The sequence below is a fragment of the Cydia pomonella genome, chromosome 6 (assembly GCF_033807575.1).
Source record: "Cydia pomonella isolate Wapato2018A chromosome 6, ilCydPomo1, whole genome shotgun sequence".
Classification (NCBI taxonomy): Eukaryota; Metazoa; Arthropoda; class Insecta; order Lepidoptera; family Tortricidae; genus Cydia; species Cydia pomonella.
This window is the reverse complement of record NC_084708.1, coordinates 4,488,380-4,509,422: the sequence shown is the minus strand read 5'-3', so window position 1 is coordinate 4,509,422 and position 21,043 is coordinate 4,488,380. Positions and strand designations below refer to the sequence as shown.

Genomic DNA, 21,043 nt, shown 5'->3' with positions numbered 1-21,043 from the left:
CAAAAACTCAAACAGTGGAACTGTTGTTTTGCGTTTGATAATACATTAAGTACACTTACGTGCATGAGTACTATCACTGTTTTGATCTTCTACTACCTACAGTTCACATTCCGTGCATTTTTGAGTTGAAGAATAAGCGAAAGAGGACGTCGTTCATGGAATGCAGGTGCGTGGGAGGCAAGCGGGATGTCCATGGACACCAGAGGGGATGCAAGTGCGTTGCCGGCCTTTAAGATGCGAGTAGGTACGCTCTTTTCTTGAAGGGGTCGTATCGGTCCGGAAATATCGCAGGCATACCTATAGACTATACTTACCAGTCACTTGTAAAACTAATTTCACTCACCAGTAGCAGGTCGCCTAGCCGCTCCAGCGCCCAGTAGACCGCGTACAACTCTAACAGCTGGTACAGGACAGTTCTAGTTTCCCCGCTGAGAGCGAAGGAGGTCGCTTCTAGCTCTGACTTGTACACTGACAGGAGAATCACTCGGGAGTGAGCCTGGGGACAAAAAATACTCAATGAGAGTTAACAGTAGGTAGCCGCCATGTTTTAAAAAACTTGTCAGATTACTCTGGTTGTACCAAAATCGATATTTTGAGTTAGAAGTACTATGTATTTGATAAAAACAAAGAAGACTATAAAGGCATTTAGTTAGGTAACTAAAATAGGTAAGTACCTTCTTTTAAAATATGGTCTCCATCAAATCTATGATGATTTTGCCAATGTCAAGTGTCGTTGTTCAGTAGTAACTTTTAAATGTGCTCATACTTTATTAAAAGCCACGATAGATTGCCGGATGTTGATTAAATCATGGTTAAACGCGTTTCAAGATTAGTTTTTCATTAGCTGCACACTTCCACGATAGTTCACTTCAGTAAGTAAACAACATTAATGAGATGAACAAAAAAATAGTCTCGAGACGTCTTCGCCATCTTGAATCTCAACGACAACCCTAGAGATTTTGCGACAAGACGGTGATGTCACCAGTCACCAGCTAAATCATAGTCGTGGGAGCATCAAATTAACGGTGTACAAAACCGCACTAAAAGCTCGATATACTTTTCGCGATTCTTCACTCGCACATCAATATAATGGGTTTCCAAATTACTCTTAAATTCTCACCATATATTACTATTACCAAAAAACGATCATAAACCTAATACAATTTAAACTCATTTATTGGCGAAATTTGCATTTAAAACTAGTTTGTTCGATATATGACCACATTCACTGCAAAATTTGAAGAATCTTAACTAACCAATTACTGTTAACTCCCATTTCTTTAACCAGACATTTATAGACCAATAAATCTAACAGTCGTTATAAAATAGTAGCAAATAATTCTATTTTATTCAGTTTATTGGATCATTCGACCGCAATATAAAATTTGGTCGAGATCTTTAAAGAGCGTTTCTTTGATATGTTAAATAGCGACAGCGGACATCCTTATAAAAAACGGGGCTTTGGAATTTTTATTGTTTTTATGAAGATTTAATAAGTTGGTTCACGCATAAGTATTCTCATTAAGCAAAATGTGAGATGGAAACACTCATTGGACAAAGAAATTGGACGGGTGGCATTCCATCTTAACTTGCTCCCCATCGGTTTTGGTAAAGGAAAACACCGTGAGGACACCGTCAGTATAGTAGTAGGTGGTTACTTTGGGGTCGTAATCCCGAAAATCAAAAATGTATTAAAATCATACCTACTGATCAAAGTTTTGAATGGGGCCGATATGAGAATCGTGGAAAAAATATACCATCGGGCCAATACGTACCTAAGTTTCATCTACGTCAGGCCCTCAAGGTGTCAATTTTTTTTTTTTTTTTGCGATTTTGTGGTGGCGTATTTCCATGGGGAAATTTGTTTACCATCTTAATACATTTTTCACGGATCACGACACTAAAATCACCCAATATAGGTACTTAGTTAGTTATAGTATCCTTCTGTGTTGGAAGATTTGAAAGATCATATAGTACTCTACTCATAGTAGTCGCTTAGGTACACAAATAAAAACTAGTGCCAATATTCCGGAAAAAATATTATGTGCACGAACACGCACAGGTGTAAATTAATTAAGTACATAAATAAATAATGATTACCTCGGAAGCAGCCACCAGCTGCACCGACGTAAGATTCCACGCATCCTCTTGACTTTTTCCGTCGTTCATGTGCCTCTGCATGCTGTATAGACAGGCCTCCACTTTCCTATAAAACAAGAGGATTATTTTATCAATCAAATATTCTTTTTGTCTAGCAAATAAAGCAATACCTAATAAACAACCGGAGGGCATATAGCCTAAAAGCTCACTTGAATAAATACCTATTTGTGTAAATTAAATTCTAGGTAAATAAACAATACATACCCAGTGGTCGTTGACCTGCCACCGAGACCGGTCGTTATCTACGCGCGGTAGTGAATTATATTTTCACGAGTGAAATTTCTACCCTCATTGTGTAAAGTGCGTAATGATGGAATCGGACTTTTTCTACCTTCAATAAGTGACAATACCGCAAATTTCTTACCGTTTCTGACTACAGGAACAAAATGAATTCCCAAACGTTAGTCAATAACCCTAGTTATGCTACTGTGACACAAATCACCACATTCCCCAAAAAGGACCAAGCAATCGTCATCGATGCTTTAGAAAACGTACAAATAAAAGATTATGCTCAAGCTTTAGGAAGAATAATCGACCCATCTCAAATCCGATTTTTGTCAAGAATAGCAAACAATAGAATTTGTATCTACCTTTCCTCAAAATTAATCGCTGATGAGATCATTGATAATAAAAAGTATATAACAATCCAAAAACAAAAACTACCCATCCGACCGCTTATCAGCAGAAACAAACGTATCATTATATCTAACGTGTGCCCCATTATACCGCACACGGAAATAGAAAAGAAACTTGTAGAAATGAATATCATGCCACAGTCACCCATCTCTTTCCTACGTGCTGGTTTCAATGAAACGGGCTACAATCACATTCTAAGTTTCCGAAGACAAGTTTACGTAACACCTGAGGATTTCGCTCGGCTTCCAGAAAAAATGACGATTGATTTTGAAGAAACGAATTACTGGATCTATTTTTCATCAGATACAATGACTTGTTTCATATGCAAAAAAGACGGTCACGTTGCCTCTAAATGCCCAGATAACACCAACGACACGAATTCTTCCAACCAAAATACACAGGATATTACTCATACTCCGGAGACACAAATCTTCAAGCGTCCACATCCACCCACGGAATCTTCGACAAATACTGATTTCATGGACTCCGAAGCAACAAAAGAAGACAGTATACCTAGCAATGAAAATAGTGATGAGGACTTGGACAACGTTTCCCAGTCCAGCTCAGACGAAGTTTACAAATCCAAGAGTGGAAAGAAACCCAAGAGAACACCTCACAGTGATCTGGAATCAATTAATTGGGACCACTTGGAGAACTCCATAACCAATCCTTGTAAAACGTACCCACTATCTGGAACACAAGTTAAAAAATATCTCACAGACACATATGGAGTTAAGGACATCTCAGAAATCACTTACAGTTACACAGAAGAAATTGATGCCCTGATTGATATGTTTACTGACTTGATACCTCACATCACATGTCGTAGTGTTAAGAATAGACTCTCGCGTATCGTAAGTAAACTAAAGCTCTTATCTGGCAAGGGAAGTTCCGAAACAAATAAGTAAGTCACTCTTAGGCCCTTTTTTAATTTATTTTTTTAATTTGTTTAATGGACTTAACTACACGTTTCAAGCTTAATATTATTCAATGGAACTGTCAAAGTCTGATACCAAAATTAAGTGAATTGGATTCATATCTAAATAACGAAAAAGTACATATAGGCATTCTTTCTGAAACTTGGCTGGAATGTAAAAACCAAATTAAATTAACAGGTTACTCTGTCTTTAGAAAGGATTGTGCAGATGGGTATGGAGGTCTAGCTATCCTGGTCCACCAATCTATAAATTGCATTGTCAAAACTCTTCCAAGAAATTATGATAATATTGATATTTTGTGCCTTGAAGTTCTTAATAGCAACAAACTTCAACATATCATAGGTGTCTATTCCCCCTCAAATGTCATAGTGAGCGTTACGGACTACCAGGAGCTTTTCAGCCACTTCTCTGAGAAAACTCTAATAGTCGGAGACTTCAATGCGCATCACACCGCTTGGTCATACACAACTGACACACGGGGTAGGCTTTTATCAGACATTAGCTTGGAACATAACTACGTATTTCTTAACAATGGAGATTTTACTCGTTGCGCCAAGCTTAATGATAGAACAGTATGCACATCACCTGATATATCTTTTTGTAGTGCTGATCTCTCACTCGACTTTGATTGGAACGTCACTAACGAATCTTTTGGCAGTGATCACCTTATTATCTCTATTAAAACGTTAGACAGTACTCAAATTAGCCCCGAATTGAAAAGAAACATCAAAAAGGCCAACTGGGTAGAGTATACACTACACATTAGATCCGCATGTGAGGGATTGGATTTCGGAGACGACAACGTACAAAGTAATTACGATAAACTCATAGAGATAATTGAAGAAAGTGCTAACAAAAATATTCCTTTTATTAAAATCAGTATTAACCCGAACAGATTCAAGCCGAAACCTTGGTGGAATCCTGATTTATCGAAGGCAGTAGCAGAGAGAAGATTATCTCTAAAACACTTTAGGAAATCACGCACGGTTGAAAATTACTTAATTTACAAAGAGAAGGTAATTACTGCTCGAAAACTAATTAAACTTGCAAAAAGGAACTCCTGGCAACAATTTTGTGACAGCATAGACTGTAATACGCCCAGCAGTGTGGTTTGGAGGAAACTCAGGTGGCTTAAAGGTTACCGAAGTCCTAAAGAGTATTTACCAGAAAGTACCGCAGTTTCCTTCGTAACAGAACTGGCTCCTGATAGTGTCTCCTTCCCGCCCCTAGATTTTAATATAAATGGTTCCAATCCACTTTTTTTCTCATTTTCAGAACTAAATTTGATTCTTAAAAGACTAGATACTTCGGCTGGTTTAGATTCTATTACTTATTCTATGATTAGCCATTTACCGGACAATGCGAAAGAATACCTTCTGCACATATTTAACTCAATTTATAAAAAAGGTGAGATACCAGAGCAGTGGCGTAGGATCAAACTTATAGCCATACCAAAGAGAAATACTGATACTCTTAAGTACCGTCCTATATCACTTATTAACTGCCTTTGTAAGACCTTTAATTTAATGATAACTCGTCGCCTTGAATACCATTTCGAAAGCAAAAAATTATTTAATGACAGTACTTTGGGTTTCCGTCGTGGACTTTCATGTCAAGATAATCTCAGTAGGTTTATTGTAGACACAGAAACTGCGTTTATAAACAAAGACTACGTTTTATGCGCTTACGGAGACATAAGTAACGCCTATAACAATGTGGCAATTGAACCTCTAATAACCTCTTTAGTTGAATTTGATGTGGATCCGCTCCTGTGTAGATACATTAGAGAATTTTTAAAAGAAAGATATTTGGTATATAGGCTACGGGATGGTAGGGAAATAACACGAATAAGCAGACAGGGTTTGGCTCAAGGTGACCCTATGTCACCTATTTTATTTAATATAGTCACAATTAAGTTATGCAACAAACTTACTAAAACAGTTAAGGTCTCACAATATGCCGACGATTTCGCTCTGTATTGTATCAATCAAAGCATTGATTTTTGTGCTAGTAACATTCAATCAAGTCTTAACATATTTACATCAATGTTAGAGAAAATTGGCTTAGAAATATCTCTCTCAAAGACTAAACTCTGCATTTTTACTAGAAAATACAAAGTGCCTGCTATTAGTATACGTATAAATAACATTGAGATTGAGGTAATTAATTGTACAAGGTTTTTGGGTGTTTGGGTGGACAGTCGCCTGAATTGGACTCGACATGTTTTAGAAACTGCCCAAAAGTGTACTGCATACGTTAACATACTTAGTTCCATAAGTAACTCAAAGTGGGGTGTCCACCCAAATCACTTAAGAAGACTTTATTTAGCACTGGTACGATCTCGACTTGATTATGGATGTATAATTTACGGTAACGCCAGCTCTAGGCTCCTTCAGAGGTTGGACGTAATCCAAAACCAATGTCTCCGCCTTTGTGGAAGCTTTATTCGGGACACCCCAATTTTTGCAATGGAAAGCGAACTTTGTATTCCACCCTTAAATTTTAGAAGAACCTATTTAAGTGACAAATGCTTCCTGAAACTTTCTTCTAGAACATCCGACTATTTGAGAAAACAATTAGAAATATTAGACAACACATTAGATTCGGGCGCAAGATATTGGCGCAAAAAACAATTTCCACTGTTGCTTGAGAGTTTCAGAAAGTACTCTAACTTACCTATGTCAAAATTTGAATTTTTGCCCCAATTTTTGCTTTCCCATGATATTAAAACACTTCCTTTGGATAGAATCATTTTTCACAGAGTGAGCACTATTATTGAACCTAAAGCTCATCTACCCATTCACGATCTTAAGCAACGTACCGAAGATATGATAGACGTACAGTTCTTAGATCACATTAAAATGTACACGGACGGGTCCAAAACAAGACACGGTTCTAGTTGCGCGTTTTACGATGAAGCTGCGGATTTTGGGGCGAAATTTCTTATTGAAAATCCATGTATACCCATAATGGGAATCGAACTGACTGCAATTAATGAAGCAGTGCATTACATAGAGTCTACAACATACCGTAAAATTGTTATCTTTACAGACTCGAAGAGCAGTCTACAACATTTGTTGGGAAGTGCTAATGGCGGTAGTGTCGGTAGATACGAAGCTTACCTCATTATTAAATGTATCCATAGATTGATACGTAACGGGGTTGAAGTTCGTCTACAATGGATTCCTTCACACGTGGGCGTCAGGGGTAACGAGATAGCAGACTCACTTGCATCCGAAGCTCTACAGAACGGCATACCTCTCGACACCGTACCGCACTATACTGATCATCTTCCAAAAGTAAAAGCCGACAATTATATGAAATTTAAATACTATTTCAATGAGTGCTCAAAAGAAAAGGGTATTTGGTATAAGACCATTGTAGACGAACCACCGCGCATACCTTGGTTTGCCTCTCGAAACCTCAACAGAAAAGAATTAGTTATCTGCTTTCGAACCCGAACTTACCACCTCCCACTTAACAAGTTTAACTTCATAATGAAAAAAAGAGACGATCCAAACTGTACACGATGTGAGAGAGAGGAGGACCTCCTCCACTTAGTTCTCGAGTGTAAAATCAACGAACAATCTAGGTTGGATCTCTTAAAAGAAACTCGGTGCTCTGCGGGGGATCTTCTCTTCTTTTTCCATCAAATTTTAAGCTCAGGGTTCACTGCCGAATATAGTGGTAGATTTTTAAGTTTCATCATACAGTCATTGGACCTTAGATTCGAATATTATAAAAACTCTCCTCAAATAGTAATCCCAATTGTTTAAGTAACATCTAAAGTTTAAGTAACTTTGTTTAGTTTTGAATATTATAAAAATACTCCTTAAGTAGTAACCCTAATGTTTTAAGTAACACCTAAAGTTTAAGTATCAATGTTACTATTTTTAAGCCGACTTAATCTTAAGATGTATGGCTTATAAAATAAATAAGATTAAAAAAAAAAACAATACATACCCGGCAGAGACTTTCTCGAATCCTTTAACGATACCGTTGACTGAGTTGTCCCACTTGGTCATTTTGCTGCGGTCGGCTAGGTAAGCCATGGACGGGCTCACCGGCTGTCCTGACGCTACTTGCGTGCCAGCTTTTATCAAAGCCCTGTGAAAATAAGTTACGCGTTAGAAAGAGAAACAACTTTATTTGCTTTATATTTTTGGCTTTCTACAGCCCCTTTCAGTGCGTGGCTGTGGGCGACACAAGCTGTTTCGCCTAGCTACACCACTGGGGATGCAACAGCTAACAACACTCATTACGTTAAGACTGTTGCATCCAGTTCTTTGTATTAATCCCAATGCATAGCCAAGAGAAAATTGTCATACCTCGCAGTTTGTAAGTGAAGGACAGTGTTCTCTCCCTCGTAAGTGTATGCAGCGGTGACGTTCGCGTACGTCTGCGGTAGATTTGACGAAAGCATGTAGCCATGACCTCCACACGATGTTCTGCACCGCTCCACTAGTATCGAGGTGTCTGCTGTGGTTGTGGCCTTGAGACAGCAGGATAGGGCGTGCAGCTGATGAAGAGAACAAACGTTTTTGTTAATTGTTAAAGGTGTTGCCCACTTTTCGTACTAGCTGATACTAGAACAAATTCTAGAATTGTCCCTGAACATGGTCTGCCTAATTGTAGATTAAATAAAGTTAGTTTTTGTTTAACTATCAGTCTCTCCGTCTAAAACGCTTACTAAGAGAGTATTCCCTCGTGGTATACAGTGGTCGACATAGCTCGAAAGATTTGTAAGTTGTGTATTAAAGGCAGTGGGCAAAAAAATCTCTTATAATACGGACAATGGACGCTACGTACTTTTGCCAGGACATCTGCCAATTTATCAGTCGATAAAGTTTAGTTCTAATTTATCGACCCGTCTCTTCATCTAAAGCCGTTACTAAGGGTTACGTTACCCTCTTGAAATACGGTGGTCCACATAGCTTAAAAGATTAGCAAGTTTTATAGTAAGGCCGATTTTTTAATCAAATTTTGATAAATTGTGGGTGAAACAAATATGAAATCCTAATTTGGGACAAAGAGTATGTTGAATTAAGAAAATTCCATAGTTTTCGTAACTTAGAGAGCTATTTATAGGAATGACGGTGAAATTGCGCTTATACGATTAGGGAGCTCTATCTATAGACCACATTTTATAGAAATCTGACGAAAAAAGACAACAAAATATGTAAATACCGGCCTAATAATGGCGACGTGCCATGTCACTAAAATATTTTTTATAATGAACGCTACGCACTGTTGCAAGCCATCTGCCAAATTAACCGTCGAGTAAGATAGTTAGAATCAAAGTCTAGCAAATTAACAGTCAATTAGGAAGGTTATTTCGAATACTTGGACATATTTGATACCTCCGCCAGGTTCTCCAGGTTCCCGGTAGCTAGCTCATCATTGACCTTCTTGTAGATGGTCCACAGCCGGTAGCAGTTAATGTAGTACGCGTGGCTTGTCGCTATGGACACGAACAGCTTGTGCTGTTGGGTCACGTAGTCGAGGATCTGGGGCTCTGGTTGACTGGAACAATGTGACATTGTTTATTTACAATATGGTGTAAGATTTGCATCTTACACTCATTCATTAGAAACTCTTGCGAGTTTCTATATGTCCGTTATATATAAAATCCTACTAAGTACACTGTTTACATTGCCATCATTATGGTCTTCGTCAGCAGTTCCACTTCACACAATTGTGCTTTCCAAAAGAAAATGCAGGGGTTACTATTAATAACTAAATCTCTACAGTTGTGTCTTTTATATTTGAAGATTTCCCACGATTGCTCCAGGATCCCACCGTCAGATAAAGTCAGGAGACCAGATGACAAAGGGGACCAACGATGAAGTATCCCTTTCAAACAAAAAAGGATTTTTTAAATCGATCGAAACAAAGATTTCGACAAATAAGTATATCTAGTTCCTCGGTATTAGAAAGTTTGTTGTCAAATGTCCTTACTTAGGCTTAGGTTGCGACTGCCTCCTAACAGCCGCGTAGCGCGTGGCGATGGTGACCGCTTTGCCGAGGCAGTTGCCCATGAGGCACAGGATGGTCATCCTGATGTAGACCATGGTTCCGTAGACTAGCTTGCTGCTAGGTCCCGATACGAAGGTGCCATCCTGGAATAAAATAGAGATTACATACGAGACAAAACATTACCTAACCTGAATGGAAAATTTAATCTGCCAAAGTATTTTTTTTATTCGTTAAGTGTGATGAAGAGGTTCAAACCATCGAGCATATTATACAGCGCTGCCTTTTGCACTCTCTTCCAGGCCCCCCGGAAGATGTTTAAATTAACACCTGACGCAATCTCGTGGCTTGAAACCCTGAATGTGGATTTATAATTATTTTATTTAGCTATATATTGTTTGAAATGTTTATGTTAATCAGGGTCTGCAATACTTAAGCCTATCATTTCCATCTGAAAACCTTACCTTCTTCATCTGTGAATACTTCATCAACATCCTATCTCTTGGTATCCTATGGTTCTCAAAGCCCAGGAACCCGTTATTGACAGTGTTGAAGCCCAGCTTGGCGCCTATCTCGCCCAGCTTCACGCCCTTCATCGGCATGTGGGTGTCCAGGTCCCGGATCTGAACAATGAAGGGCTGGATGCCACAGCTTTTGCCGCGGCTGTATGTGTGGGCCATGACGACGCAGTGGTTTGCTGTGTGCGCCACTGGAATAAAGGAACATAGTAAGAATCGGTTATGTTGGTATCGAAATAAATATACCTACTAGTAGCTATACTTATAAGCTACGTACAATTATAATGGCGACCGCAAGGCTATTTTTTGTTGTAAGTTTTTTCACGCCGGGTATTGTTATATTAGATGGTTTTTTGGTGGTAATTTATTTACATAAAAACAATGTCCTAAACTGTGGGTGTGTGTGACTTTCATAGTTTAAGGTTTATTAAATGACAATGATGACGAAATCTTTACTCCCACTTATCCTATTGTTTTGACGTTAATATACTCGTGAATAGGTAATTAGGTATGGCCTCCGAGCTACACCGCGAAGGGAGTCGGCATTCGCCCGTCCTTAGATATATGTCAATATTTGTTGTTATAGCGGCAACAGAAATACATAATCTGTAGAAATTTCAACTGGCTAACTATCACAGTTCATGAGATACAGCCTGGTGACAGACGTACGGACGAACGGACAGCGGAGTCTCAGTAATAGGGTCCCGTTTGACCCTTTGGGTACAGAACCCTAAGCCTAACAAAAACAGGGCTATAACCGCGAAAATCGAAGTTCGTCAATTTTTCTCTATCAATCTAATTACGTCTTAGTGAGAGTAAAAGAGAAAGATCCCGCAATTTGCGAATTTCGGATTTCGCGGTAGGGCCCCAGATCAAGATGTTCAAGGTTCGTCTTTTACATGAGTCATTTTGTATGTACAAGTATTTGTGTCGTCATTACATTACAGATTGTATGTAGTGAGTGTAGCGACTGTGAGCACGTTGCCCCTCGCAAAAAATGGCAGAACGATTTGTACGGAAAGATATCGCTTGGGCTCCGTCGTGTCGGAAGCCGGTGTTACTCGAAGGGTATGGCCATCAATCAGTGTTCGGCACATTTTTGGAATTTGTAACTATTAAGATATTGAGATTATTAAGATATGATAACATTGTTCAAAAGTCAACAACAATACGTATTTACTACAAGTACTTATTTTTACTTTTGCTCATTATAATTAAAATAATCGGGTAATCTAATTTTGATATCGATTACAATGTCCGCATACCGATAAAAAATAAATAATCTACCTGAGCACCTATACCAAATATACGCTGGGAAGCGTGATCAGTGTTGGCCGAACGTTAATTAAAATTGATTGACCATATTGAAAGTTAACCATTACCATGATGCCATTACAAATTGAACCATAAACCATAACGGACGGTTACAGTTAACGATTCAATTTGAAAAGGGCCCTCCACACTCGTGCGCGAATCGAGGCGCGAAGCCACGAACGCGTGTATGGAGGGCCCTCGCGTCGATTTCGCAGATTGTTCACGCCTTCGCGCCTTATTTCCCGTTATTTGTCGGTATTTGGCCCGCGTCAAAGGAGAGGCGAAGCGCGATCTTGCAAGACTCCACACTCGCGATCGCTTCGCGCCGCGATTCGCTCACGAGTCGGTTAATCTGAACTGTCATAACCTTCTATGGCGGCTACTTGCTTACATTGGGTGCGAACTTGATCAACCAAAAATCAATGTAACAGTTCCCAGTTTGAATTAGTGCCTTGCCGCAAACTAAATCCGATCAGCTGACGCTTCGGCGCCATGTTGCCGCGAACCAAACTGCGAAATCGCCAGCAGTTGTGCGAGTGTGGAGTCTACGTCAACGTCGCGGTATGTTCGCTCCGCGAAGTCACGCTGCGATTCACGCGCATAGTCTGGAGGGGGCTTAATGGTTAATTTTCAATCTGATCAATTTTAAATTACGTCCGGCCAAAACTGAGCGTGATCCCTTATACAGGCTGATTAAATCTTAGGTATAATATGCATGTTAAAGAAATTGTAATTTTATTATTTCTGACAAAATGTGCTTCAGTTACTACAAACATAGAATAAATAATAAAAACAAACATCCTAAATAAAAGTCGCTCCGGCGGGCCATATTGTTTTACTCGCCGACTAAATTGTAGCTACAATATGACCACTGTAACAACTTTTGCTAATATAAATGTGCGTGTTAACTCCATCCACAAACTTTATTTGTAATTGTTACTGTATTAATTTTACATTGTTCTAGATAACGCTATTTATTACTAAGTCCTAATCTAGTACCCAATCTTTGGACGATGTTATTGGTCTCACACTTAATAGTTTCTGTTACTTAATAATTCCCTTCTTACCTTGTGCGTAACTGTTTTTGTTAATATATATTAACAGAACTACTACCAACATATCGAGGAAAATCTAACATGTAATTCCACCCGGTATCTCATATGCCAAAACTCAAACCTTTTGAACTACAGAACTAGCCAAACGCTTTAAGCCGGACCAAGTTAGGCTATTGTAACATATGTAACATAGTGTGGAATAGCCATGTAGGTCATTTCATAGGCATTTGACGTTCAAGCACACTCTGTCACTGCAAATTTAGCTTCCACGAACTCATTTTTAAATGTTTGGGTAAAAAGAACTTACATCCTCCGGGCCACCACTTGTAGGCCGTCAACTTGGGGCTGTTCAGGACGAACTCTTCAGTCTTGGGGTCGTATTCGGCCGTCGTCTCGAGACCACGGATGAACGTCCCGTGGCCTAACTCGGTCTGAAAAATTAGAATGTGTATGATCAGGAATTCTAGTTTGGAGCGCTAATAGCGGCAAAGGTCATTGATTGTGATCCCGGGTCCAAGCTGGTTCCAACAGTAGCGTAGCGTTTCCTCTGCCTGAACCCACCTTTCTTATGCCGTCCAGAGATATGATGATCCCTATGATCAGGATACTCAGGATTTAAAATTTTAGTCCCTGCACAATTTTGAAAGCATCAGAAGATCATTGTGCCTATGGTATGGATACAGTGTATCATAGAGGTCAATGTATGTACGAAATGATTCTTATACTTGGCAACAGTATACCTAGTTTGAAATCTTTATTTTCTTTTGGACAGAATTGATTCTTAGTATTTGGTTGTATCAGTACCTACCGAAGACCTAAGGACGTAAGTATTGAATTGGATTTTACAGTACAACTACCCTTATTCAGTAGATGTAGGTACCTGAGCATATGTCCCAATAATGTTCATATTCCTGATCTTCGGCAGCCAGTATTTCTGCTGCTCATCATCTCCCTGTCCAGCGATGACGTTGGTGAACATGGAATAGTGCAGCATCAGCGGAGAGTTGTCCTTAAAGATGGCTGATGTTATTGTGGTGCGGAGGCCTAACCTGAAGACCAAACATTTAATTTATATAATGTGTATTCAAGTTATTCCTTTCCGAATACTACTCCCGCCTGGATTTATGGGTGATTTTTGGAACTAGCCAACATTCTAAAGATAGGTACTTACCCTAATACACCTTATATGGAACTTGCAAACACAGATAAAGAAAGTTAAAAGGATAAGCCAAAACCGCCTTTTCATACAAACGTAGTCCTCATTTTCCTTTTTGGATATTAACATTATTAAACATATTTTGATACAGTTTGTTGTATAACAACCACAGCTATGCTTAGGAAGTGAGGAATTAGCTGACTTTTTCCTCCTTGGGTATTAAAATAACATAACTACATACTTATGTAGTACGTTAGTTGTTAAGTAGTTTGAAGATTTTATGTTTCAATCTTCATTGAACCCCTCCCATCACAAACATCGCATTAGGTAGCGGTAGGTACTACCAATACGCTACGTACCAATAATGCGATTTTGTGATGTTAAATAAAAAAAATCTGTCTGCGTCTAAAACGTGTGAACCATCTCTAAAAGTTTTAGCGAAAAAAATTGCCAGTTTATCTGGTGCATAATTAGAACTTTCACTGCCTTTATTCTTCGAGGAAACAGGGGTATTTTTTCCATACAAATGCTCTTAAAATTCTCTCTGGATTTTGGCTCCAGGTGATTTTTATATGAGTTAAATATTACCAGTACTTGCGTAGGTACCTTTTTGATATTCTTGTTTTCATAAGAACTAGTTTACTTCAAGCAGCGTTAAAAACGGCCAAATAAATGCGCCGTAAACAGACGCCTAGCATACAAAATCGGCAACAATAAACGCAAAAATCAAAACGGTCAGACACAGATAATTTCTTTCTCATTCCGTTTCTGAAATTTCGTTAAGATTGGTTAAGTTTTGGAGAAGGAAAATGTCGAGAACCAGACCTCGATTTCTGAGATTATGACATCGGATTTTTGGACGTAGCTGCAGTTGTCCTTATCGCACATTTTTGAGGCGAGACAACTACATTGATTTAAATTTCTGGATTCTGAAAAGCGGCTCAACTAATAAAGTCCCTCACGTTCAGGCCTTTGTTCTTGCATACCTGGCTTTCTCCTCCACGCTGAGGTTATTCTCATCCAGGTTTCCCAGGGCCTGGTGCATGATGACCGCTTTCCGCACCGCGTTCTCATACCGCTCCTTGTGGCTGAGATATTCTTCAGGCACTTCATCTCTCAGCCCTTTGACCTTCAGGACTTTGTTCTCTGCAAGAAGAATAACTTTTTATCGAGGACTTCATTGCAGTGTGGACTTTTGGCTAGAGTACCTTGACTAAATACAATAACCGAAATTAAACTAAAACTAGATCCACTAATCTCCTATCAAGAATGAGAATACAATGAGACAAGTTTGCGGTGTCTTTCATTTTGCTACTAATGACGGACTTTAAGCACGGATTTGTACGCGCGGGCAAACAATCATATTTCCTTTAATAATGACTTGTCACAATACTTGTTGAAACAAAAGTGAAAATAATTAACCGACAACAATAACAAAGTGCTCAAACTCAAATAGTTACAGGCGTTACACTAAAACAAATTATTTTGTTTCTAATTTTGGAGTCTGTACGCTTAACAGCTAAGTGCCTACGAAGCTGATGATCCCGAGTTCAAATCCTGGTAAGGGCATTTATTCGTGTGATGAGCATGGATATTTGTTCCTGAGTCATGGGTGTTTTCTATGTATTTAAGTATTTATAAATATTTATATATTATATATATCGTTGTCTAAGTACCCTCAACGCAAGCCTTATTGAGTTTACCGTGGGACTTACTCAATTTGTGTAATAATGTCCTATAATATTTTTTATAATAGAGCATTATAAGAAAGGTTTCTATTTTTTTCATTACTGGTTCTTAACAATGTATCGTCGAAAAATCGTTTGTAACATGTAGTGTAGTATGAAACTAATCCTACCTCCGAAAAATTTAAGTACGTCTAAAATATACATGATCATAAGGATATTTCTCCCGACGACCGAAAATCACGCTCTCTGAGAATAACCCAACTGTACATAATTAGGCATTAAAATACTCGTATGATCCTTTTATGAAACTCATTTCATTCGTTATCCACACTCGTATTTTAATGCCTTTCATTATGTTAGCAGTCACATAAACTACTATTATATAAATGATCGAAACCGACATAAATTGAACTTTAATGATATGGTAACTGGGTCAACAATAGTGCTAAAAAAACGGTGCATAAACTAAAAGGGACTTACTCGTTGTGCATTCATTGCTTATCGGGCAGCTATTGTTATCGCCGTGGTCACATAAACAAATGTATTCAATATAATTTAATTAATTAAAGAGAAATATGTGTCTCGTTTAGTTTGCCTCGCAAATGGTGTTTTTTCTAGGATAGTTTAGTGTTAATAACATAACATAAAGTTTAGTATGTAAGGTAAAAAATAAATATAAAGAGTGTAACTTTTCGCCTACAAACTGTCATGCAGTTTGGCGAAGCTTTAAAGAAAGTATTGTACATTAAGGGTTTTGTATAAATAAATTAAAAAAAAAATCGTTCTACGACTGTTATATTATTTCGTTCATTAAAAACCGCTTAATTGATTGAAAGCGAACTAAAAAAATCGTTCTCGCTTACACTCGTCGTCATACGTGAAAGTGATCGCAATACTTACTGGTCTAACTTGCTTCGATATTTCAATTTAACTAGTTAAATTCGTTCCACAAAAACGAAAGACTAACAAATTTGGCATAAACTGGTATCTCAATACACACACACACACACAGTTCTTCAACTGGTTACAGCAAACGGAAAAAAAATTTCGTTCGCGGTTGAATGAAAAAAACTGTTTGAGAAATAAAACGGTTTCCGAATGGTTTCCGAGACCTAGTTTTGGCGGAAGTCCCGCAAAAACGAAGCGCAGCCGGTCCAACGGCTAGATGTTCGTTGATGTCCTTTACTCTATCGTTTAGTTGTGTTCACGGTGATACCTACGCTGATACGTGATTGGTCAATTAGTTCAATAAAGGTGAATGACATCGTTAAAGCCGGGATCGCTATTCGGGATAAAAATGCTAATATAAGTAGTTTAGTCTACGAAGTGTTAAAAACATCGTAAATGTTTATAACATTAAAGTGAACGAGAAGATTAAACACTTTTCCAGGCATAGTACAATTTATACACCACATACGCGCCAGTAGAATTTCTACTTTAGCATTCCGACCTAAGGTTCAAATTAGATTGGACTTACGGGAAATGTGACTTTTCTTCAAATTAATCATCGAAGCTGGATTAATTGAAATATTTGGATGTTTTGGAAAAACCTTGTAAGATAATTAAAAAAAATATATCATGACAAAATAAGCTATAGGTTTTATCTTTAGATCTGTTTTTTTTTTTCACTGATATGTGTTAAATATCAAAAAGTGGCGCCATCTTACCGAGCATAGGCCGAAGGTATGGCGGCACCTTTTCAGGCGATGTAGAATAAGGATCAAAGTCAAATGGCGTTCTAAAAGTTTTAATCATGTGTCGAAAGATGACAGTAAATTTACTGTGGCTACATCTTCTTTGACAATCCACCTCTATTTCAAATTATCTTTGGTATTAGGAACTGGCAACGACAAATATTTACACAGCACAATCATATTGATCAATTGACGACCGGTTTGGCCTAGTGGGTAGTGACTCTGCCTACGAAGCCGATGGTCCCGGGTTCAAATCCGGGTAAGGGCATTTGTTCGTGTGATGAGCATGGATATTTGTTCCTGAGTCATGGGTGTTTTCTATGTATTTAAGTATTTATAAATATTTATATATTATATATATCGTTGTCTAAGTACCCTCGACACAAGCCTTATTGAGCTTACTGTGGGACTTAGTCAATTTGTGTAAAAATGTCCTATAATATATATTTATTTATTTAATTATCATTGGGGTGGTTTTAGCTTAGCGCTTCAAACATGAGTCATGCCAATGCAAATGCTGTTGTGTGCATTTGTGAACAAAAATAATTTATTCATTTCGTGGGCATCGTACAAGAACTTTTATAACTATGAACAAAATAAGAGACACAAATAAGATGTTAGTAGAGTCAGACCAAGATAAGTTGGCAGCGATTTCGGGAACCCAGACAGTGCAAGTGTTATTTTAAATGTCAAACTTATATGAAATTATGACGTTTACTTAACACTTCTACAGACTGGGCTAGCAAAATCGCTGCCAACTTCTTGGCCTGACCCTAGTTTCGTATCATTTTAATATAAGTACCTTATAGTTCTTATACTTTTTATGACTTATCTATAGTTATTTTAGCCATCTTATTGTTACTTGTATTTTTACATACCTAAATTAATTTAGAAAGCAAAGTTTTTGTTTATCCCTCGTGTTCGTGTTATGAAACGAGCAATCTAATCGAATGATTCCAAAATTGTACCTCGAGCGTAGCGAGTTTCGCCTCACCAACTGACAACGACGAGGAAATTACTAGCTGTAAAATATTACAAATCTAACACAATATCAATGGTTTTGATTATTAAAAGTTCATCCGCTCCAGCAAACGTGCGGATACAGCTCAAAAATTTTGCATCTCATCACAGAATAAATAATGGTACTACCGTACAGAAATGACACTCCTACAAAACTTATAGTTCGTGTCATCCACGATGGCGCGCAGATTTGTCAAATCTAACCTCAAATAACATGACAATAAGAGTCAAGGCAGGCGTCTTCGTGAATGACACGGTCTATACAGGATTAAATACAACTTAGCTCGCTGATTTCAATATACAAAGAAGCCGAGCGGTGGTATTATGTTTTCAATCAGCTGTCAGTTTATCTAAACTGACATATTTTTATCGTTTATCGTATGCCCGTCACTTTAACACTTACATACTCATTAGAACGTGACAGGTATGGTGAAAAATGATAAAGAGCCGACCATCTTAGCCCTACTGATTGTAAATGTAAACAGTTAATGAATTTGATATGTCACAGAAGTGCTATTTCTTTAACCAGACACATCACGTTTGACACAGACAGATCATATCTATAACAAATCCAGATAAAAACCTGTTATTAGAATTAGAATACGAGTGTATCCAACCAGTTTGACCATAACATAATCAGAGGGCCTACCGCGAATACCAAATTTCGCAAATGGCGGGTATGTTTCTATTTTCCTCCAATCAAGGCGTAATTAGAGTGACAGAAACATGCCTGCTATTAGTAGGCCAGTATTGCACACAATCCTTACCCAATTCCTTCCGATAATTCGTAATCTTTTCCCCTCCATCCAGATAATGTGTCAACTCTCGCACATTGAACGTGCATCTGTCCCGCTCTTTCTGCAGGTCTTCATTCACTTTCCTGCTCACAACCATTTTGACGTGCGCTCCGCTTGAGGTCTAGGTGTCACTGAGACTTGTTATTCCGGTTACGCGTTCATTTGTTTACAATGCGCGTGTATCTCTGAGATAATTGTGATAATACTGATAATATTGATAATTTATATGTAATCTTGAGATTTTGAGAGCAAAGTGCGTTCACAGCTGGTCGGACTTCGCGCTAGCGGTAAATGAACGTAACACATAGGAGAAACCGCGAGCAACATTGCTACCGGCATTGAGGAAGTTTCGTTGCGTAATTCTCCGTCATGTGGTTAATAACTTTGTAAATCATTGGAGTATTGAATCGTCAATAACCTAACCTAAACCTTCCTAATCAGCACAATTATGGATTTAAAGTCGGACATAAGTGATATAACTACAGATTTTTTATAGGTCTTATAATACCGTGTAGGTCAGGATCTCGACGACTCAAATAAAACTTCGATTCTTAGTGAAGTGTTATATTTTTCCAATGTACTGGTTACAAGGGTTTAATTGCCAAAACGGTTAAATGTAGAAAGTGATTGGTTGTTGATAGTATGGAAGATGATGAGAGAGTGATTTTGCGATATTTGATCAGTACAAAAGGTGGTTTACATTTAGGTACTTTTGAAAAGGCTCCGAATACTAGCCGAGCCCGACGGCTGCGTTTAGCTACTGCATTGGGAATATTTTTATATAATAATAAGTTGTATTCGCAACAATATGTGACTGTATGTATAGGTCACTTGCATCAGGGACACGTCAGGATTTTTGGTCCTTTGTCAGGAATGCGGGGGGACTTGGCAGGTCTGAGGGTTTTTTTAGAAACAACTAACCTCGACTTGAAGCTAGCTAAAAGTTTGGAGTTGAGCAGATGAAAGGTTAAGGTTCAATATGAAATTCTTTTAGTTGTCTTGTTTCTGAACACTCTGGCACGCTTTTATTTGTGTCTTCTATGTCTAAATAAATAAATAAACTTACATACATAAATCCCCGTCTAATTTTTTGGGACAAAAAAAACAAGACAACAAAAAGAATTTTGACCCAGCTATATAATATAACCTTCCCTTTCATCTGCCCAACTCCAAACTTTTAGCTAGCATAAATATGATGGCAAGTTTTAGGGCGAGTAGCTCACGAAAGGTATCATATCTTCTTCTTCCTCGCGTTGTCCCGGCATTCTGCCACTAATTTGACGTCTTTCCACTTTTGACATCGATAGCCGTTAAACGATTTACTGCATGACATGGTCGTTGGATAATATGTCATTTGTCTACATTTCTAACTTAAACTTAGTTGATAAGTGGATAAGTTAAATGATATAAATGACACTTGTCTAGATTTTTAACGTTTTATAGCATTCGTGACGTTTTGTCCACTTTGACAGCGGTAGACGGTAACAGGCAATGTTTGTTGGATAATTAGATACATAGTCGACTTTACGGCGAGACTTTCATTATTACAAGCTTTTATTTAGTTGCACCTGTCCCGTTGTCTGTCGATCTGCAATCAAATCTTGCAAGTTAAATTTGATCCACTTCCCGGTTTCCGATCGAGCTGAAAATTTACAAACATATGTAAGTCGGGTGACAATGCAATATTATGGTACCATCGAGCTGATCTGATGATGGAGACAAGAGGTGGACGTAGGAACTCTGTGATAAACAACGCAACCTAATTGTGTTTGGGGTTTTTGGCTCGATGAGTATTAGTTGCCTGTAGAAAGAAAAGTACAGTGAGCAATAAAAGCTTGTACCAAAAAATTTTTTTGTGCCAAAAACTTATTTTATCGTAGTCCTCATTGGGCGACGATAAGCTTAATAAAACGCTGTATCTCACGTTGAGAAAAATAAGTATTTCTTCAGTTTGTTACTAGAAACTATATGTTTTTCTTATAAACATAACGAGAGTTACTGGCTAAGCTGGCTAGCTAATCTGCAATTATCATTGTAATACCCGTATGGTTGTTTGCCACCGACGTATGTACGAAAATACTATCTTTTTTATTG

The 21,043-nt window shown here is 38.1% G+C and overlaps 1 protein-coding gene across 1 annotated transcript; it reads right to left on the bottom strand.

The window, feature by feature from the left end:
- Positions 1-122: 122 nt before the first annotated feature.
- LOC133518771 (probable peroxisomal acyl-coenzyme A oxidase 1) lies at positions 123-19,374 on the bottom strand. Its single transcript, XM_061852456.1, has 11 exons — positions 18,920-19,374; positions 14,737-14,896; positions 13,475-13,643; positions 12,902-13,025; positions 10,172-10,416; positions 9,693-9,853; positions 9,095-9,257; positions 8,063-8,253; positions 7,698-7,841; positions 2,101-2,206; positions 123-496 (listed from the first exon to the last, which is right to left on the bottom strand). Exons 1-11 carry the CDS (start codon positions 19,044-19,046, stop codon positions 311-313), a joined length of 1,776 nt encoding a protein of 591 aa, XP_061708440.1. The 5' UTR covers positions 19,047-19,374; the 3' UTR covers positions 123-310.
- Between the last annotated feature and the right edge of the window lie 1,669 nt (positions 19,375-21,043).

What these genes read in the sequence shown, in the direction of transcription:
- LOC133518771 (XM_061852456.1), bottom strand. Translation starts at nt 19,046, where the DNA reads ATGGTTGTGAGCAGGAAAGTGAATGAAGACCTGCAGAAAGAGCGGGAC. An exon ending in GAATTATCGGAAGGAATTGG is followed by an intron (nt 14,897 to 18,919) that starts GTAAGGATTGTG and finishes TTCTTCTTGCAG; the next exon opens with AGAACAAAGTCCTGAAGGTC. An exon ending in TTCGAGAAAGTCTCTGCCGG is followed by an intron (nt 2,207 to 7,697) that starts GTATGTATTGTT and finishes CTTGTTTTATAG; the next exon opens with GAAAGTGGAGGCCTGTCTAT.